This window comes from Cheilinus undulatus, linkage group 6 (assembly GCF_018320785.1).
Source record: "Cheilinus undulatus linkage group 6, ASM1832078v1, whole genome shotgun sequence".
Classification (NCBI taxonomy): Eukaryota; Metazoa; Chordata; class Actinopteri; order Labriformes; family Labridae; genus Cheilinus; species Cheilinus undulatus.
In genome coordinates, this window is record NC_054870.1 from 32,285,494 (window position 1) to 32,305,615 (window position 20,122).

A 20,122-nucleotide genomic window follows, 5' to 3' on the forward strand; every position below is an offset into this window, starting at 1 on the left:
GTAATCATGAGTTTTAAAGGTCAAAACCTAAGATAAAAATTGAAATGATGGGTTTTAAAGGTCAAAATATGACTCAAAATTTAAAACTGTGGACTCTAAAAGGTCAAAATGTTTATGTAAAAGTCAAAATTATGATTTGAAAAGGTCAAAATATGAAATAAAAGTCAAAATCACAAGTTTGTCGTAATTTTGAGATGCAAATTTGAAAATATGAAATGAAAACACAAATCAGTTTCGTTTCCCACATTCCTGACCTTTTATCTAAGTATTTGTCCCTACTTTTTCTCATTTTATGAGTTAACTAGGATATTTGAAATCAAGGTTAAGTTTATATTTTTATACTGGAAAAAAACCTGCAGATCTCATATCGGTGAGCTGGTTATAATAAAAATATAATGTGATCTTGAGGGCCGAGCATAACTGTACCATGGATCATATTTGGCTCCTGGGCCTTGAGTTTGACACCCCTGGGTTAAGGGATCGCTTCACTGAGCGCCTATCTTTTTAGAAGGGCACAAGTATGTTGTGTTCACTCCAAATCATAAATCCTTTGTATTTGGGGTTGCTGCTTTTGGATGAAAACAGGGAGTTGTTATAGGGCTTGATGATTTAAAATCTGAGTGGATAGTGTTAGTTTAGGCAGGCCAGGGAGTCAAGCGCTGCTATATAAATAAGATCAGCTGATCGCATGCAAGCCCTCATCAGCTGACGGCCAGTTGATTTGCCCTAAGCCTGCTATTAGCTAATTGCGCTCATCTTGCCATATCTAAACTCCTCTAGCCTGGCTACGATTTGGTACTCCTTCTGTAAGCTGCTTTTTGCAACCCTCCTCCACCCCAGCTCCTCCTTTATGTTATATATGATTTAATCAGTGTCATTCTGTTGTCACTGGTTCCTGCACTGCTCGGGGTTTATTGCTGCTTCTCCCTGCCTCAGGCTTTCCTTATTAGCAAGGAGGAGCAGGAACGTGTGCTGTGATGCTGTCCACATAGGGTCATTGAAGGGCAGGGTGATCCCAGAACAGCCACACCGCCAAGTATAGATAACAATAATAATTAATAACATAATAATAATTATATTAGTGGCATTGACTGTATCAGACTGTAAAAAAATTTTGTAGGTCCTAGAGAAACTTCAAGATCATACCACAAACATGTCATAGACAATCATCAATCAGAGCAGTAAACTTTATTTATAGTTTCCAGCTGCACTGTATGCTATATGTTCACCTTGTACAAGAAACAAATACAAATACTCACACTAAAAACCAAACAATCTGCTGGCAGCCATCTCTCGCTAACATTGCTGGGCTAAGAGGGATGGATGTGGCTGCTGTTGTTCGGAGAGGGCCCGATGCATCCGAGAGCCACAGCTGGCTTTCATTAGAGCAGAAAAACAAAGAAACTAGAAGGAAGAGAGGGTGGGGTCGTTCACATAAGACTATGGTTATAAGAACTTTTAACGAGGCAAATACAAATCTAACAGGACGGAAAACCTGGAACATCAAAAAAACAAACAGTTGATATATTAAAAAAACAGCACAATGGAGAGAGAAGTGGAGACAAGAAAATCAAAAATCCAGGCTGATTTTCTTTATGGTTCAGATTTGGACATATTTGATGGTTATTTTTTCCTGAGACATTTATTGTTTTTTATTTTTCCTACCTCTTTAGCTAGTGCTGCGATGTACTGTAGGTCCTTTGGGTGCAAATGGATAACATTTTGGAATCTTACCAAATACTGTAGGTACCTCAGTTCAGCAGAAAACAAACAACAGTGATATTTAACCCAGGCAACACTTGATGCACATTACCTAGCCACAAATGGTAGATGCTCTTTTTTCCTTTTTTTGGTTTATATTGGTCATTTTTACCTCATAAGACTACTTTTCCTGGGAACCACTGGGAACCACATTTACTGCCCCACATCTTGTCTTTACATTCAGGGGCCACCAACTACGAGTATTTGAAAATAACTAAGGTAAAGTCCATTTTTCTGAGCGAGAAGGCAGATGCTTTCTATTCTTGTCTGCTAAACATACACGTAACTGTAATCCATTCATTTTCACACTGAAGAACAGAAAAACAGATATTCACTTGCAACAGAAACACAGAATACAGGATAAACAGAGGAAAAATAGAAAAATAACACAAGATATTTTTGCGCTGAATGGGTGAAAATGATAAAGAAGGAGGAAGTGGAGGCTAGACGAATAGTAGATGAAGTCTCTATCTCTTCAAGTTCTTCCTTTAAACCATAGACGGAGGGTCAGATTTCCATCCTGCACGTGGTATTGCAACGTGTCCCAGGAGTCAGGAGGAATCTCCCAGAAATATACTTGAAAATAACGATAAAAACATAAATGATCAAAAACAGATATGGAGGGAAAGGAGTCAGAGTTTGACGATCAGTCCCATCTCAGCGTGGCAGCTCATGAGTGTTTGAACATCCACTGTCCTCACTCGGGCGTGGTGGTTTCATACAAAAAGAAACGTGTGAAACGTCGCCCCGCAGGCAGGCTGCTGGTGGGTTCAGATGGCTGGAGTCAAGCATAAAGTTTCGATGGTTTGATGGTAGGTTTTTGTTTTGTTTACATTGTTAGTGTTTTCTTGTCCTTGCTGCTCAGTCACAACAGCAGACCTATGGCTCGCTCATGTGCTCTCTCATGGGGTCGCCATGTTTGGAGGGTTGGTTTGGGGAGATGGCCTGTGATGGATGGGTACCGGGGGGCAGGGTGTGGGCGATGGGCACTCCCCCAGGAACCAACCCCTCCATAGGTCCGGGAATCCCACCGGGGGCGACACCCATCACACCAGGAGGGAATCTAAAGGGGGACAGGAGGAGATGAGCAGGCATGACAACAAGTACAGGAAAACAACAAAAACATTACATTATTTAAATAAAACCATCTACTTTACTCTTTCTTTTCAAAGATAAAACACATTCATATTTCCTGGTAAATACCGTCTGAAAAATGTAATTGTTGAAAGCATAAAAACCACATGAAACTGAAAAAAATGATACTGGAATACTATAATTATGCTCTTCTAAGGATAGAAATAAATACCAAACATTTAAGTGATGGTAGAACCTTAAAGCATAATGTCCTCTTTGAAACAAAATACTTAGAAATGGTATGCTGAGGAGCACTGAAATAAATGTGAATGGTTGGATCTTAATCTGGTTCAGGGAAAGGACTTACTTTCCCCGAACCAGAGTACTTTTTCTCACATAGTATCTAACAACATAGACAACCTTCCACTTTTATCAGACTTCATGTCAAGTTATTTTAACCCATTTAGACATAAAAGCACCTTAACAAAAAACAAAAAAAATTAAGTTGTTTGAAAAGGGTTTTGTCAGATAAAAACTAGAGAAAGTAAAGAGCCTAGAAACAACATTTTCTAATCCCTCTGCTTTCCACAGGTGTATTTCAGTGAATCATGTAGCAGTTTGGCCAAATGTCATAAAAATGGTGTGCAGACAGGTGGAAGCGTATCAGTGTCTGATTGGTCTTAAAGGTATATACAGGTGTGCAAACTTCCATAAATTCTAGATTCATCATTACTTAGTGAATTTTTTTTCTTCTTTTTTAAAATCTTGATGATTACAGCCAACAGCTCACAAAAATAAAAAATCCACTATCTCAAATTGTCAGAACATCACAAAACATAATGAAAAAAAAGATGCATAATACAGAAATGTTGACTTCCTGGAGAATTATGCTCATTTATGCATTCCTTTTGCATAAACTACTGCACCTATGTGACGAGGCATGGAGGTGACCAGTCCGTGGCACTGCTGGTGTGTTATAAAGCCCACTTTGCTCTCATAGCAGCCTTCAGCTCGTCTGTACTGTTGAGTCTGGTGTCTCTCATCTTCCTCTTTACATTTCCTCAGATTCTTTGTGAGGTTCAGGTCAGCTGGCTGGCCAATCAAGCACAGTAACACCATGGTCAACAAACCAGTTTCTGGTAGTTTTGGCTTCACTGACAGCATCAACTCTGGGCTTAATAAAGCTCAGTGGACCAACAGCAGCATATGACATGGCACATCAAACCATCACTGACTATGGAAACTGAAAACACTGAACTTCAAGCACCTTGGATTCTGTGCCTCTCTGATCTTCCCCAAGACTCTGGGACTGCGATTTAAAAATAAAATTTAAAATTTACTTTAATCTGAAAACAGGACTTTGGACCACTGAGGTTCAGGATTGGCTTGATAATAAGAACAAAACACTTGTAGCCTATATCCTGGATCTATGTGTGGTGACAACGCAATGACTCCACTCCTCGTGAAGCTCCCCTAAGTTCTTGAATCTGCTTTGTTTGACAAGCCTCTGAAGGCTAAGCTCATCCCTGTTGCTTGTGCTCCTTTTTTTACCACACTTTTCCCTTCCACTAAAAAATTTTTATGAATATGCTTTGAAGCCTCTAAGAACAGCTTGCCTTTTCAGCAGTGACCTTATGTAGCTCAACCTCCTTGTGAAGGGTGTCAGCGATTGTCCTCTGGACAATAATAAAGTCAGCAGTCTTCCCATGATTGTGGTTGTGTGCACTGAACCAGAGTGAAAGAATGGAAACCTTTGCAAATTGGACTTTTCCACAATATTTTGAGATAGTGGATTTTTTTTTTGATGAGCTGTAAGCTGTTATCACCAAGATCAAAACAAAAAAAAAATCTTGAAATTTTTCACTTTTTTGAATCTACAAAATATGGAAGTTTCATTTAAGGAAATCATATGAAAAAATGTGAAGATGATTTACATGATATTTTAATATTTTTAGATGCACCTGTACATGTAAATGTTGCATCTGGTCTAAATGGGTTCAACTGAAAAAAGCACGTATTGCATCAATGTGCAAACTAACCCATATTGGGATGGTAAACACAATTTGATGTGAAATTTGATAGAATTTAAAAAAAACCCTGAAATTTCAAGCAAAACAAAAAATCAAGTCATAAAAATCTACTGCTTTAATAAAACGAGGCAAAGGTGAAAACATTCATGCCTGTGTGTGTGTTTACACTAACAAAAGCTGCTTGTTAACTCCCTAACACTCCATCATGGAGCATTTGTGCTCTTCTTTTAGCTCCATAGTGACAAATTTTTCGTTAAAATCTGAGAGTTTCCTGCTCACCTTTGCAGTCTTAAAAATTTATTCATCACAGTATTTTCATTCTTGCACTTCATACAATGTGTTACTGGGGAAGATAAACATCACAGTGAGTGTAGAAACACTATCATGGTGATCCTCTGAGTTGTGATTTTGTGGTAGCGGGAGGATTTGGGAATCAATGAGATGCTTATAAAGGGTTTAGTCACAGGACAAGTGAGTTAGGAGTGTGAAGAAGGAAAAAAAGGGGATTTGGTTTTATCAATGATGTTCATTTGCCTTGTCCTGTAGGTCAGCAGTGGTAGTATTCATTTACCTGGTTGAGAATTAGGTATATAATTTGTCCTGCATTCCCCCCGTTGCTATGGCCTGTACCATGGTTTGGTTCACTCGGCTGTGTGAGAGAAGCAGTTCATTCTGGTTGAGACAAGACTGACAAATGAAGAGCCTGAACTTTACATGGAATTCATTCATTTGGGCCAAGCTCTACGTCAAAGAAATGCCACAGAAACTACGACTCAGCCCAGTACTCATGAAAACAGTCAGAATTGTGACAAATGAATATCTGAGCTACCCCTTCCCCATTTGTTTAGCCTCTTCTGCTGCAGGTGTTGAGATGACACAGGTGAAATCTGTGTGATCAGTACAGCCAGCTGGGCTCACGTCAATCCCCCTCCTACCTGTAGGCGGCACCGTTGATCTCAGGGTGAACTTGAGGCTGCTGCTGCTCCATCATCCCCCATGGTGCCGAGGTGATGAAGAACTCTTTGTTGACACAGTTTCGGAGGCTGTCAGGAATCCGGCCTGTATCGGGGGGAGAAATTTGAACATAGATGAGATGAGACACAATTCTGGGTTTGTGTGCCTTTCAACGGTTTTATTGCCATTGCCATTATCCTTTGACATCAGACATTCAGAGTGGGAAGTTAAAATGTTTAGAGGCTGAATCTAGGGTTTCATATAGAATACACTCAGAGAGCAACTTACTGACCACAGTGAATCATTTTGTTAAGAAAATAATTTTGGAGAAGAAATTTACGAATTAAAATGCTACAGTGACTCTAGAAGTCATTTTTATATTTCCTCATACTTTTGCAGTAAGGAACAGTTACTTATTTTCAGACATCTGTTGTGTAAAGTTGTTACTGCTGAAAACATCCAGCTAGGCTTTGTCAAAATAAAAGTCCTTTGACAAAGCGCCAAGTATGGATTCTTCTTGAGAAGAATTTGTCAGAAATAAAATATGTATTGTGTGATTAACAGAGCTTTAGCGAAGCTACAACTAGCAGCATTTGCCCTTAACGGGGGGGGGGGGCACTTACAGTTACAGTAGCTCTTTTGACCACAAAACACAGTGACCGTTTAATTTTGTGTGTTACTTGCACATCATGTGAGGCACTGCATTAGCTCTGTTCATTTATTCTTGGGGAAACAGTAGATTGTCATGCTGGAATTTACTAAGCTGGCACAAACACAACATTGAACCATCTTAACCTCTGGTAAAGTTAAGTTAATGACTATAAACACAATATTAACATATTTTGAAACAACTGTTTGGATCAATATGACATTGAAAAATAAGCATTTTTAGCAGCTTCATTGAAAACTGACACTTTCCTCTAAATTTGTGCCTTTTTGTAAAACATTTAACATTAAGAATCAACCAAATCAACAGCAATTATCACAAAAAAAAAATCAGTCCTAATGTAAGAAAACTGTATCCTGCAAGTTGCTCTCTAGGAAATCTGAAAAAAAAAATCAGCATTTATTTTTTGCTTTCTTAACAATGAATAACGTAAATAAGATTCAGTGGGGAGAATCCAGCAAACATCTGTCAAGATTAAAGCTTAAACAGCATATCTGATAAAGCACCAACTAAAACTAGTATTTAACCACTTTGCGTCAACAGCTTCATAGAGTCACTGATGTAAACAGCTTATAGCTGTAACACAATATTGATGGATAAGCAAAAAGATAATAGAGAACATGGAAATCTTTGCTTTCTAACTTAAAATATCAAAACCCATGTTTAAGGTAAAACTTGTCTGTTTTTAACTAGCTTCCTAGTTAGAAAAAAAATACTAACTAACTTTACCACTTGCCATCTCATTTGCTAAATTTACCACTAATAAACCTCTTCATACTGAATCACCAAAAGGTTTGCTGGGTCATGGCTAAATGCTAACACTCTTTTCAAATGATAACTAAGTGGCTATCAAATATGCTGTATTGTCCTAAATTATGGCGTGGTGTCCCCACAAAACTTTCACAGTTACCCTTAATATAATGATGCAAACCCTGAACCTACTTAGAACACATTTATAACAGCATTTGAGTTTAATTATGGTAAATTTAAAACCTGTCTCCATACCAGTAATGGCTCTCCGTATTTCTGTGGCAGCGGCCTCTCTCATCTCCAGAGAAGCCTGCTCGCTGTACCAGGCTGTGTGTGGTGTGCAGATCAAGTTAGGGGCGTCTTTCAGGGGACCTTGGGAAAAACTGTTTTAAATAAAAGAAGAAGAGGAGGATTTTCTTTATGTCAATGGGATTGGGCTTTCATGTTCTTCACTTGTTCTGGTATATTAATTTGAAATTTTCCTCCTGTACATATTTGAGGTTCTTAACTAAACCAATTAACTAAGAGTTATGGTTAAAAGATGTTTAGATAAGAAGCTGAAAGAGTGATTGTTTAAACCTGAAAGGCTCTGACTCATGGACATCCAAGGCAGCTCCCCGTATCCTGCCTTCTTTAAGGGCCTGAGCCAAGGCTTTCTCGTCCACCAGACCTCCTCGTGCTGAGTTCACCAGGAAAGCACCTTGACGCATCTAACGACACACAGCAGCACATACAAACATCAATAATTTCTATATACTTTTTAAACTAAGCTTATCATTATTATATCCACTGTGTAGCAGACGTTGGCTACAAAGCTCTTCTGTACTTTTCAGCCTGAATTTTTAAATAAGGTAAGACAATATTTCAATCAATCAAGAATTCAGATTAAGACTAAATAAAGTCAGCCACCTTTGCACGTACATGGTTGCATGGAAATATACAGAGTTGCATGGAGAAGTTTTGTAAAACCTCTCAACAAACCCTTTTCAGATAAAGAATGACATGAAAACAAAAGTCTTTTCAAAGAAAGGGAACATTTAAATGGCACTAATCCCTTCATAATCTCAGAAAAAAAAAACAGGTTTCCAATTAACAAGAATGTAAATGACAAATAAGATGAACATATTTCGAATTTAAGGCAAAGAAAAGAACTCAGCTGGTGAAAAAGACATGCATTTGAAATATCTGAGACCACTGATGTTAACACAAGCTGCAGTTCATGTCATATCCTCTAGATGGCAGCAGCAACAAAAAGAAGACAATGTGGAAATCTCTAGTGTATCACATGTAAACATATTAGAGTGTCAGAAATCTTTTGCTATGTGGACTAAGGCCTCATTTCATATCAATTACATTATCAGACTTGTGGGATTAGAGTAAACATTCAGGGGTTAGAGGAGCTGCTGATTCATCGAGGTTCATTGATTAGGCTGGTACAGTGGCTTAGCCTATCAGACTGACTCCTCACTGACTGATTTGTTGGTGATTAATGATAGATATAGAGGGCACAAGTGCATTATAGTCTTATAAATATATAGATAACTTGATTACTTGCATTTGAACCCTGATGAGGGCTGATATTAACTGTTTTTCATTTATGAATGTCAAATTTAAATCTTCTGAAAAGATCCAGATAAAAAGTATGATGCAATTACTTTCAACCTTAAATAATTATGTACAGCTAGTGTTTTTCCTTTTCTTAAGGAGCACAGTTTGGACTGCACACCCTTCTTCAATCATGCCAATCACATGCTTTAGTGATTTCACACTGACCCCAGTGTTGGGGAAAAAACTACAATACAAAAAAGGGCAGTCTGTTTAAATTAATGCCCATCCATGTAGGAGAAAACAACACACATCACTGGTACCACTATCCTCCATGTAACTGGTCCTTTTTTATCTGCCAAAAATGTAATGCTGGCAGCCAAATAATGGCAGTGTCTGGCCTACAGCTAACAGCATGTTGGTTAAAAGCTGCTTTACCACCCTCGGGGATTATAAGCCTAATATAATAGTGTGCATCCTACTTTGAAGAACCAAGTGCTAACAAGAGCTATAAATGGCAGGTTATGTCAGCTTTTCAGAATTTGTCTAGTTTAAACACTTCCTATGCATCAAGGCCTCCTACCTGTTTGATGGTGAAGTCGTTGATGAGGTGGTGGTTGTGTTCGTTCAGGTTGCAGTGCAGGGACACACAGTCACTCTGGTAGAGCAGGTCCTGCAGTGTGTAGACTCGCTGGACGCCAAGCGAACGCTCCAAGCCATCCTGCAGGTAGGGGTCATAAAAGATCACATTGAAGCCAAACGCTTTGGCCCGCATCGCGACAGCCTGGCCTGAGCGACCTGGGGGCGCATAAGAGAGAAAAAAAACATGGATTAACATGGATTTTTTGTGATTAACTTCTATTTCATTTTGTTTGTTTTATCATGGAAGGCCAAACAAATTAAGCTCATATCTAATAAACTGGAGATGGTACAATATCTCAGGGCAGCCTGTTCTCTTTTAAACAACCAAAACAGTAAACGACATTGACATTTGTTAGTCCCCTTCTCTTAATGCTGCCATTTTGATTTGCTACAGCATCAAGTTTCTCCCCTCGTGAAGCAAAAACCTCAAAGAAGCAGCTCACCAAACCCAATGAGGCCTAACGTTTCTCCTCGGATCCTGGCTGCCCCAGATGCCACCTCACGGATCTGCTCTACGCTCTGGACCCGCGTGCCCTCCCGGAGAGCCTGGTACAGCCAGGTGTTTCGCCGGTACAAGTTGAGGATGTGACAGATTGTTGAGTCTGCTGTTTCTTCTACAGCTGCTGAGGGAATATTACACACTGCGATGCCTTAAGAAGATAAGATGGAAGAGAAATTGGAGCTTAGACCACGACTTTAACAGAAATGCTTCAGTAAAATGATCATGTCACAGATTAAACAGATATTGAAGTTTGTTATAATTACTTCAGCTGTTACGAATAAAGATATATTTAGTATTTGAATTACAAAAACACTGAGATAATACATTTCTTTTAAGACCGTCAACAACAAAAATGAAACAGTGTGTATAAAGCTGAACTGTGAAGGATAAACAGACAATTATAACTGCTAATTAACCCATAGAAATAAACAAAGTCCATGCTAGTGACTGACATGTTTTACAACAAACAACAATAATTAGGATATCACACTAAATCCTGCTCTCAAACCAAACATATGCCGAAGGGGCCAAGTGGGAATCTGAGGGAGAGCTTCATATCTGTTTGAGCATCTGCTCTGCATATACAAACAGATCCATTACATATTCTGTTTAGTGTGTGATCATTCCTGCTGTTTATGTTAAGTCAACTGAGCAAGCAGTGTTTGCTTTGGCACCTGTTCAAAAGTGCAATATTTCTCTTTTTGTTGATATGGACTTTACTTTTTGCAGATACAACCCCTTCTTTTTTCATTTTTCCCTCATATGATTACAGTCTTACTTCACTTTTAAAGCCATCCCCTCAGTCTTACCGAGCTCCCCTGCAGCCTTGATGTCGATGTTGTCGTAGCCGCTGCCAATGCGGATGATGATGCGCAGCGCCTTGAACTTCTCCAGATCTTCTCTGGTCAGGGTGATGGTGTGGTACATCATGGCACCTACTGCTTCATTCAGCACCTGAGGGAGAGTGGAGAGAAGCAGGCATCAGTATCGCTGTCCACATAAATTTGTATTTCCCAAACATTTACTGGGATATTAGTCTCAGAAACATCACCCATTGGTTTCTGAAGAGACTAAAAATGACAGTGTGTGGAAATGCAGCTCAGAAAAAGTTCAAGAAAGAAGACTGTTTTATTCATTCATTGGTCTCCACTCGTTCGTATCTTTCCCTTCTTCCATTTCTTCTCTCCTCCTGCTCTGGTGATCAGCTGATTATGGTGCTCACTCTATGAAGTTCTCAGCTAATCCGCTAATCCGTCATTCTCTCTTTCACAGTTAGCTTGGTGTTTCAGTGTGGATGCCACAAACTTCCTCCACCCCAGCCACCTCCATTCAGTACATTAGCATCTAGCCCAGACCTCAGTCTTATACCTGCATACCTCAGTCTCCTCCAAGCTGCCTCTTTGGTTCTTGGTCCATCTTCTCAGAAGACTACTCCTCATCTGATCCTGCATCCCTCATCAACACCACCCCCAGTGTCTAGACTCCATAGGGGTTATCTTATTCCTGCCATTTGCCTTATTATCCCTTCAAGTACATTAATAGTAACCATGATGGAGTCTAATCGCCAAAGACTTTGCATATTTCTCTTTTATCAAAATTTATGAAATAAATTATTGCTAAACTCATATTAAGTCTCTCCTGATTGAAATGATAGCAAACCTAATTTTCAATCAATCTAGTACCAGACAAGGAGGTGGAGCTGAGGCCTTTAGCCTCTTTAACCACCTGTCAGTCAAATCAGCCAGGCTCAAATAAATGCATGCTAATGTTGTGCTAGCTGAGAAAACATAGAGTATACTTTTACAGACAAAGAAATATGCTATTGGGACCAAACTGGTTTTGTAACACGTGTACGACTTCGATAAGATTAGCATTTTAAACATGACACTTTATGGGATCCGTTGGCTTTTGCAGCCAGCCTCAAGTGGACACTAATGGAATTTCTTTGTTTTATTTTGCAAACACATAATATTTCCAGCCTGATTGTTTGGGCTTGAAATCTGTGTGAAAAAAACTAAAGTTTTAATCAATAGCATCCTTACATTTATGCTCAGAGAGTCTGACTACAGCATTATGTAAGAGCATCCACTTAGAGCCAAGATGAACGAGAAAGCCTTCACCACCTCCTGGACTGAAGTTTATTTCTGCTTTTCTTCTTCATCTAAATGCAAATTGATTGTTTATTCCCTCTCTAAAATATGAGTGGTTGTCTGTGTGTTTATAATGAGTGTTTGCCAAAGCTGGATTCTGTCACACTGTCACTCAGGCTGAATGCAAACTAGGTTGGAGTGATTGCAGGCAAGGCCATAAAGTAGACTGACAACTGCTGGGAAACTGTGCAAGCCACAGCTGCGAAATAACAGGTTTAAATTCACAACTCCCTAACTGAATTAAACTAATCCAGCCAGATTAGCATAGCCTGGAATTTCCATAAAACATTTTTTTTATTGGAGCTTGCTGTTCTGAGAGGTAGATGCTAAATCCAAGGTTAGAGCTCTCGTCTCGCAATAATCTTGTTACTTTACTGAAGCAGGCCAGCAGCAGACTTGGCTGGAGACGATGTACTAAAATGACAAAATCAAAGCACACTGTTAGTTTTAAGTGAAGAGAAAGTTTATATGATGGAAAAAAGGGAGTAAATGAGTTTCTCAAACTGTGTTAATTTGAAAAAAAATCTCTTTGCAGTGAGCTGGCATGTGAGTGCATTTGCACATTTACAGAAGAGAATCATGAATACTACAAAGCAACCACCAGCAATGTTTAGCTTTCATGGAACTTCCCCCTGGCAGGTGAGAAAGCCTTCCTTTTGCCGTGCACTATAGAGGAGTGGGCAGTCTAGGTTTCCCCCTACAGTACTCCTACAAGTATTTAGACTCACTTTACTTTGTGCAGTTTTGTTACATGGCAGCCTGATGCTACACTCGTTTAGATTTATTTTTAACCTAATTAATCTATACTCAGTACCTCATCACGACAAAGTTTTTTGCAAATTTATTAAAAATAAAAAACATATTAAATGTGAAATAAAATACCACATTGACATGTTTCAAGGCCCTTAGCAAAAACACTTGAAATTTAGTTCAGGTTCTTTCCATTTCTCTTGATCTTTGCTGAGATTTTTCTACACATTGAATGGAGCCAAACTGTGTTCAATAAAACTGATTGGACATGATTTTTCAAGACACAACACTCTATAGAAGGCCTCACAGCTGACAATGCATATCAGAGCTAAAAGCCAAGCCAGAAAGTCAAAGGAACTGCCCACAGATCTTAGAGACAGGATTGTTGCAAGGCTATGATAAAAAAAAGGCTTCAATGAAGGTTCCCATGAGCACAGTGGCCCCCGCAATTCTCAAACGGAAGAAGTCTGGAACAACCAGGACTTCTTTAAGAGTTGGTCGTCTGGCCAAACTGAGCAACTGGGGAAGAAGTGCCTTAGAAAAGGAGGTGACCAAGAACCCGAGGGTCACTCTGACTGAGTTCCAGAGATCCTTTGTGGAGATGGGACAAAGTTCCAGAGGGACAACCATCTTTGCAGCCCTCCACCAATATGGGCGTTGTGGGAAAGAGGCTAGATGGAAGCCTCCAATCAATGCAAACCATTGAAGTTTGCAAAACAGCACCTGAAGGACTCAGATTGTGAAAAACAAGATTCTCTGGTCTGATTAAACCAAGATTGAACTTTCTGGCCTCAATTCTAAACATGATGTCTGGAGGAAACCAGGCACCGCTCATCACCTGCCCAATATTATACTGACAGTGAAGCACGATGGTGGCAGCATCATGCTGTGGGGGTATTTTTCAGCACGACAGGAAAACTGGTCAGGGTAAGCTGAATGGAGCAAAGTACAGAGGTCCTCAATAAAAAACGATTGCATAGATGATTACGTAGAGCTTAGGACCTCAGAATGTGCTGAAGGTTCACCTTCCAACATGACAGTGACCCTGAGCACACAGCCAGGACAACAGAGGAGTGGCTTAGAGCTTAGCCCTGACTTTAATGCTATCAAATATCTCTAAAGAGACCTGAAAATGGCTGTCCACAAAGGTCCCCATCCAACCTGACTGGCTCTGAGAGGATCTGCAAAGAAGAATGGCAGTAAATCCTCCAACCCAGGTGTGCAAAGCTTGTTGTGTCATACTAAAAAAGACTTAGAGCTGTCATTGCAACCAAAGGTGCTTCATGTAAAGAGTAACGGGTAAAGCATCTGAATACTTCAAATGCTGATAGTTCAGTTTTTCTCTTTAAGAGATTTGCAAAAATGTCTAATAATTAACTGTGCTAATGCGCTGCATCAAATTTATTTTAAATGAACTGACAAAACATGACCAAGCATTTTTTTCTCACTATTGTTGAAACTTTCTGAGCATCTCTCAGTGTATTTTGCACCTCTTTTATGGGATTATCACAGGCTACGAGGCAATGGTGTGCTTTAAAGTTCTGTGTCTTAATATTCAGTAAAAAAAAAACATGAACAGACTGTTTCAGATCAGGGCATCTCAAAAGCTACAAAGACTGACACAGGATGGATGAAGTCTTGTGGAAACAACATTTAATCCCAGCTCAAATTCTTTGTGAAGTGTTTCTCTCCCAAGGTTTCCTGTCTATCACTCTGCTGTCAGCAATTAAATAAAGCCCCAAATGTCAGAAAAATTCAAAACAATGCCATTCTTCTGTGACAAACATGACATGCTCCATTTCTCCAGAAGCGTTCTTTTGTCTAGAGTGATGAGGGAGAAAAAGGTAATTTTCTCCATTATGTTCTAAACACTGGTTGACGTTTTTAGTGCAATTTTTACTTGGCACTAAAACAGCGGCACTTAAAACATTAAAACGGTGGATAATGATTCAGCTGCATTAAAAGACACTTGAATAACACTCCACTTGTTCTCTTCCAGCTAAAACAACTTTTGTGTGTCTTTCCAAGGACATGGCTGTTTCTCTTAAAAGACAAGTCTTTTGTGATAAATTTCTATAGAAGCGTGATAAAACACTGACCACAGAAATTCGGCAGGTCACCACTAGCTGCAACTTTAGTAAAGCATTTTCAAGTGATTCCTTAAATTACAGATCTTTTAATCGCTGCATCTGCTCACATCCAGGCAGTAAATGCAAAGGGACAGCAGTGTGCTTGTGTTTGCTTTCTTGGTGTGTTTATTTAGTTGTGTGTGAACAACACTTCACGACTGAAACTTGCAGTAAGTCACTTGGGAAGTGTGTAAAGTGAGTGTGTGTTGTGTGCCCCATCTGCACCCTCTACTGTGTAGTTATAGCTGTGGGAACACTGCCAACATCTATCCTTCCAGATGGGTCCTCTGAGTGTAATGTGTAACTATGAGTGTATCTTACTGGACGGAGACTGCCAGTGTTAGCATGTGTGTACATGAGATTACAGTGATACACAGAAAAAGATAAAAACCATGCAATTACTTTGCTTTTTCCCCATTTAAAACTGTTTAAGATTTGCATTAAGGATAACTGTTTTAAATTCAATACAGAAATGGTGCCTGTAGTTCAAGTCCTTTTCCTCTTCCTGATTTGAGTGTTCAGACACAAAACCACCAGCCTGAATGGTTCGATAGCTGCTGCTTGGCTTTGGTGTATAGGCAGTAAAATAAGACAAATGTTTCACCCACTCTGGCTGGGAACAATTATACTGCATTTCTATTAGCAGCCTCCACCTCCTCCTTATTTAACAAAGCAGCACTTCAGTACCCAGTGGGATTAGAGTCAGTGATGAAACCATTAGAGTTGAACTGGGAGAGTAGAACAAACCAGTGGGCTGAAATATTATTAAAACATCACAGAGAACGATACGCAGGGAGAGGGAAGAGAGGATTCTTTTGCTCTCAACTGGAGGGAAATGATTCAAGAATCACATTCAAAGTTCATGTTCAGACAGTATCACAGTGTGTGGGCCTGCCTTTAACTTCATGTAGATAATTCCAGTGCTACTACAACTGTTAGTGCTGCAGCAGACACTGTAGACTACAACATAATGGGATCTGGCCTTTCTGACACTTAGTCCATTTGTATGCCTGTTTACACAGAAATATAAACAATGTTTTATCTCCAGGAGTCAGCTGTAGTTGAAAATCACTAAAAGTTGTGGTTACATATCATTCAAATGCTAAGTAGATATCCTTTAAAATGCTGTCTCTAGCTAAATTGTAGAGGCACTGTTATGTCTCTGTTTCTTTCCTTTTTCATTTGAAATGATCACTGCATTTTCTTTATTCATTGTCTTAAAGGGGGATTTGCAACTTGGCAAGAGTAACATAAAGGACAAAAACAATTATGTTTGTGTTTTTCAGTTTCCAAGTATTTCCAGCATTTATGTTCAGTGTTTTTCAGAATAAACACTTTTGCATTTTTAATTGTTTAGAGCAGAGCTCGTCCTATTCTTGATTTGAGTTTTGAGAGAAGACAAAACATCCATCCTACACTCTTACTCAGCTTCTGAGTTATAGTCTTTAAATACTGGTCATCGGGGTGGTGCTCCCTGTGTAGCCTTTAAGCTTCATAAACAAGCTGGCTAATAAACCTCGCTTAAAGAAAATTGGATCTGGGAGTTCATGCTCAATCACTATTATAATAAAAACTTTAGTATCAATAAAATGATAGTTTATGGCAGCAAATAACCAGATATAAATTTAAACCAAAATGCATTGTTCCTCCTTCACCTGGCACATCATGGCTTTACCTCTGCATTATTTCTCGGCAAGCCTTATGTCAGTGTGCATTGGAATAATTGCATCAATAATAAGAAAGTAAATATGAAATTATCAGTTCATCAATGAGAGCTCATTAAAGTTAAAAGCACACATAAACAAAGCTGTAAAATAGAGCCTGCTGTATCCAGGAGCAACCACAGTGAACATTTATGATTTTGATTAAAACTAAGCGAGACACCCATGGGTTGTATTCAATTTTAAAGGAGTTCAAAAACTCAGTGCTGCAGGTTTGACCAATGCCAAATTCTTTTAAAGGAGGACATACAATCCTGTTACTTTATATCAATCCACTTAAAAATGTTTTAACATGTGCATCTAAAAAAATGAATAGTGTGGAAAAGTTAAATAATTTGTGTGTTCTCACAAAATGAAAATGAGATACATTACAGACTCACTCAGTCATGCAGAGCTCAAAGGTTTCTTGAGCCTTTATTCTCTCAGTCTGGTTCAGTACACACAACCACGATCATGGTGAAGAATGCTGACTTGGCACCTTCCACAAGGAGGGTAAGCCACAGAGGTTTCTGCTAAGGGCTAAGGAGAAAAATAACTGGACCAAGGCAGACTGTTTGCAAAGTGCTTTACTGAAACATATTCATGGAAAGTTAACTGGAGGGGGAAAGTGTAGTAAGAAAAGCTGCACAAACAACAGGGATGACAACAGCCTTGAGAAAAATGTCAAGTAAAGCAGATTCAAGAACTTGGGGAAGCTTCACAAGAAGCAGGCCTAGGCTGGAGTCAGTGTAACAAGAGCCACCACACAGAGAAATGGGCTACAAGTGTTGCATTCCTTGTGTCAAGCCACCACTAAACTAAAGACAAGGTCAGAGGCGTCTCACCTGGGCTAAGGAGAAAAAGAACTGGACCAGGGCAACTAAATTTTGCTTTTCATTTGGAAATCAAGGCACCAGAGCAGAGTTCCAGTTGACTGGCATTTACTAGTCTTTGGCTGGTTTCACAGGCAGAAGACTGGTAGATAAAAATATTAATGGCAAAAATGTTTGTCTGAAAATTATTTCAATTACCAAATAAGCAAAAACAGTGAATAATGACATATTTTTTCATGTGTTACATAGCGGAAATATTGCAAGACTCCTTTAATACAAACTCAAAGTAATATATACTCATCAATTTTTCTAAAACCTCAATCCTGTTCGGTACTGGGGTTATTTATACACTAAGGTGGCACATAGCTAATTTAGGGGATGAATATTTATGTGATTAATGTGGATGACATCAAACCAAGCCTGCCTTTGTGGAACTTTGAAGCTGTTAAAAATCGTGCTGGGAAATCAGCAGTATGGAAGGATTATGAGCTTGTCAAGGCTGGATGTAATAAAGAAGAAGAAACAAAGGAAACTACAGATAGCTTAGTGGCATAAACACTGATGTCGTGGCCTAGGCCGAGCAGAGAGTTGTAGTAGAACTCCTATGACCAATTCTCTGATGAAGTGGAACTGTATTCGAACACTGTAACGGATGCTAAAGCAAACTACTTTAGACAGTAAGGGACATTACTGAATAGATTTTGGGAGTGATGAGGATCACCGTCTGGATCCAGGAATTTTTTTAAGGATTCTGTACTATTGGGAGATAGGGCTAATGGCGGAGGTCTGCGCTCGCCAAGTGCTTTTATAGTATATATGAATGTTTTGAGGGGCAACATTTCTGCATTTTATTTGCACTAGTGTGACTGTTAATTTCATGGAGCTATATGAATGTTTATGGCAGCATCACTGCCCTTTATTTGCAGTATTTATTTGTTACTGTAAAGTAATTTAATTACAATAAAGTAATTTAATTACAGTAAGTTGTTGAACCCACTATTTCTGTCTCAAGTTATTTTGGTTTGACCTGACTGAACTTTGAACTTATGTCTGAGTCCTTGAATGCCCTCTAGAGGTCACTGATGTTTTACCCTTGCATCTGTCAGTTTGAGGCATGGCAAAGGTTGTTAAACATTGGCAAAAATGTTTGAGAATACTTTTGTTGATATTCAGTAAACAGTTCATAAGTAAATACAGTAACTAAGTTATTTAAATAGACATATTACTCCCTCATGTGATCGGATCAGGGATTGGTTTATTTAAACTTACTAATCAGTGATCTGCCCCAAAAATCATGATCGTGTAAAGCCTAGTTGTAACATTACAGAAAATTAATCCTGCTTTCCTTGGAAGAACCTGTAACATTTCAAAACTGCTCAATGTGCTTCATATTTCTGTATTCCAATGAAATGTCACACAGAACACATGCAGACAATGCAAAGGAATCCTGTCCTGACACAGGCAGCAGCTGCAGACCTGAAAACCACCCTCAAAAAAGAAGAAGAAAGACAGGTTAGATCAGTTTCTCTTCCACCAATGTCAGAAGTCCCATCCCTTCTTGATTTTGATTAGCATGTGAGGTAGAAATGACATTGACAAACGCAGTTTGTCCAAAAGTTTTCAACTGAGAGGACTTCAGGCGAGGCAACAAAAACAGCTGACGCTTAGGGCGTTTATTCAGCTCAGGGCACTGACCACTCAGAATACTAGACAACATTGTTTTTAAAATAATAATAAGCACAGCCAGCGCTAAAAGAGTCAGCTATGGGCATGGACCCTTAAGGTGGTGTCTAGTTCACAGAGCACTGGTTAGTTATTTGTTTGTTCAATTCATTGTTTTTTGTTTTGTTTTGTTTTGGTGGAGAATGGTGTTTGGCTGTTTTAAGAGGCTAAGTTTTGGTAGCAGCTAATGTGCTAACAGGCTAACTTAGAGCTAGCGGTGCTATTGTGAAGCTAAATAATGTTGCTGTTAAAGTGTTTAGCACAGGTGTATATTGTGCAACTGACTGTATGTGAGAAACAGCTCACAGCTTTCATAATGCTTGATTAAACAGCTTCAACAAAGACAAATAAAAGCGTGTCTTTTCACAGTCATTTCCATGGACTGTTTGTGTAATATGTGTCTAGCAGACTGTACTAACAGGGTAACAAGAACTCAGGCTTGGTTTCTACTAGGTTGGACTTGGATTAGGTTCAGACAGAAACATATTTCCTGAGTTATTATTAGTGTGGACATAAATCTGTATCTCAGTGTTTCTGATTCCGTATGTTATTGAATGTTATTGGGGACATGGCTATCTCAAGTTTATGTCTGGTAGCTGTTCTAATTGGCTGGAATTCTTGGGGACCACCTGTTGTTTTGGCCAGAGATTAAAAAAAGTCTAGCAGAAACTTTGGTCTGTTGGAGTTTTATGCCATAACATGTTTCTTTGTGTTTGTTATCTGCCTTTGATTGTAGGACTCATTTGTTTTATTTTAATGATCTTATAGGCCTTTTGCACCTTGGATTTTAAAAGGTCTGTTAAGAAGGACTGTTATTTTACCCTTTTTATAAAAAAGGTGCTAAGTAAATATGTTTTACTGTTAATTTAGCGTCTCTTGAGTATTATAACCAATGGTATAAAAGGACACCAGA

At 39.0% G+C, this 20,122-nt stretch overlaps 1 protein-coding gene across 1 annotated transcript in view; it reads right to left on the reverse strand.

Moving 5' to 3' along the window:
- Nucleotides 1–1,173: 1,173 nt before the first annotated feature.
- The window catches only part of LOC121510948 (YLP motif-containing protein 1-like), a 56,516-nt gene continuing 37,567 nt past the window's right edge, over nucleotides 1,174–20,122 (reverse strand). Inside the window, exons 3-9 of the mRNA XM_041789356.1 lie at nucleotides 10,735–10,879; nucleotides 9,867–10,073; nucleotides 9,365–9,579; nucleotides 7,816–7,946; nucleotides 7,492–7,619; nucleotides 5,801–5,924; nucleotides 1,174–2,824 (exon numbers count right to left, since the gene is read on the reverse strand). Coding sequence (XP_041645290.1) covers nucleotides 2,641–2,824; nucleotides 5,801–5,924; nucleotides 7,492–7,619; nucleotides 7,816–7,946; nucleotides 9,365–9,579; nucleotides 9,867–10,073; nucleotides 10,735–10,879 — 1,134 coding nt within the window. The 3' untranslated portion in view covers nucleotides 1,174–2,640. The remainder of the gene's footprint in view (nucleotides 2,825–5,800; nucleotides 5,925–7,491; nucleotides 7,620–7,815; nucleotides 7,947–9,364; nucleotides 9,580–9,866; nucleotides 10,074–10,734; nucleotides 10,880–20,122) is intronic.